This window comes from Pteropus medius, unplaced genomic scaffold (genome assembly GCF_902729225.1).
Source record: "Pteropus medius unplaced genomic scaffold, Ma_sr-lr_union100, whole genome shotgun sequence".
NCBI lineage: Eukaryota > Metazoa > Chordata > Mammalia > Chiroptera > Pteropodidae > Pteropus > Pteropus medius.
This window is the reverse complement of record NW_024344378.1, coordinates 3,189,586-3,190,617: the sequence shown is the minus strand read 5'-3', so window position 1 is coordinate 3,190,617 and position 1,032 is coordinate 3,189,586. Positions and strand designations below refer to the sequence as shown.

Sequence of the window (1,032 nt, the reverse complement as noted above, 5' to 3'; positions counted from 1 at the left end):
TCTGGCCCAGAAATCGCCATGCGACTGCAGCAACTTCGACAAGGAGTTCCTGAGCGAGCGGCCGCGGCTGTCCTCCACCGACCGCAGGCTCATCAACAGCATGGACCAGAACTTGTTCAAGAGCTTCTCCTTCGTCAACCCCGGGGTGGAGAGGCTGCTGTCCTGAGCCGCCTCTCCGCACGCACGCACGCACGCGGGGGCCTGCCGTCTCTCTGGGAGCTGGGACGGAGGGGCTCCCGGGCGGCGGCGGCAGCTTGGAAAAGGACGGAGACACTCGACGTGGAAGGCTGAGGCCGCGGCAGACGCCAGCTCGGCGTCCGCCCACGGCAACGCCTTTGGCTTCTCCGCCGTCACCTCCACGGCCGCTCTCGAAGTGGGGTCATCACTCGTCACAGTTATTTACCTGGCAGATGGTCCCCCGCACTGTGAAGGCCCTGAACGCCGGGCTCTGCTCTGAGTGATGGCTCTGCACCTGGGCGCCGACAAGGTCGAGGCCGAGCCGTGGGATACCTGAGGACTCAAGGAGCACGATGAAGACAAACATCTCGAGACTGGAATAGCAGGTGGCGGGAGTAGCGGCGGATGCTGTGGACGAACGACCACTAACCCTGTTTATCCTGTGCACGCCTGGGATGGGGCAGGGAAAGCCCCGAATCGGTTTTCATGGGAATGATTCACAATAAACGTAGCTTGTAACTGGGGATGTACAAAGCCGTTCATTCCGACCGGCCGGAGATGCACGGGACGGAGGGACGTGGAAAGTGGGAGAGTCTCCCGGCTCTGGGTAGTTGTCCACATAGACAGTGAACTTAGAGTCCAAAAAGACAAAATCGAGGCGCGCCTGCCGGAAAAAGCCTTCCCGTCCACCCGTTTCCAGTCGATTCCAGGACCGGTGGCGGTCACTCACTGCCATCCTCCCACGTGATGACAAGAACAGAAATAAAGTGCATAATTCCTCTAAGAGAAAAGAAAACCAGCCCCTCGATACGCCATCGCTGATGATTCGATGGCTCATTAGTCTCTGTAGGCGTC

The 1,032-nt window shown here is 59.7% G+C and overlaps 1 protein-coding gene across 3 annotated transcripts in view; it reads left to right on the top strand.

Moving 5' to 3' along the window:
- The window catches only part of PRKCQ (protein kinase C theta), a 93,824-nt gene extending 92,798 nt beyond the window's left edge, over positions 1 to 1,026 (top strand). For 2 of the 3 annotated variants that reach the window (XM_039871024.1, XM_039871025.1), the window contains exon 19: positions 11 to 166. In XM_039871024.1, the coding sequence (XP_039726958.1) occupies positions 11 to 166 (156 nt within the window). Of the gene's footprint in view, positions 1 to 10 lie in introns of all 3 variants that reach the window. The other variant, XM_039871026.1, reaches the window with a different exon arrangement.
- Positions 1,027 to 1,032: the final 6 nt, after the last annotated feature.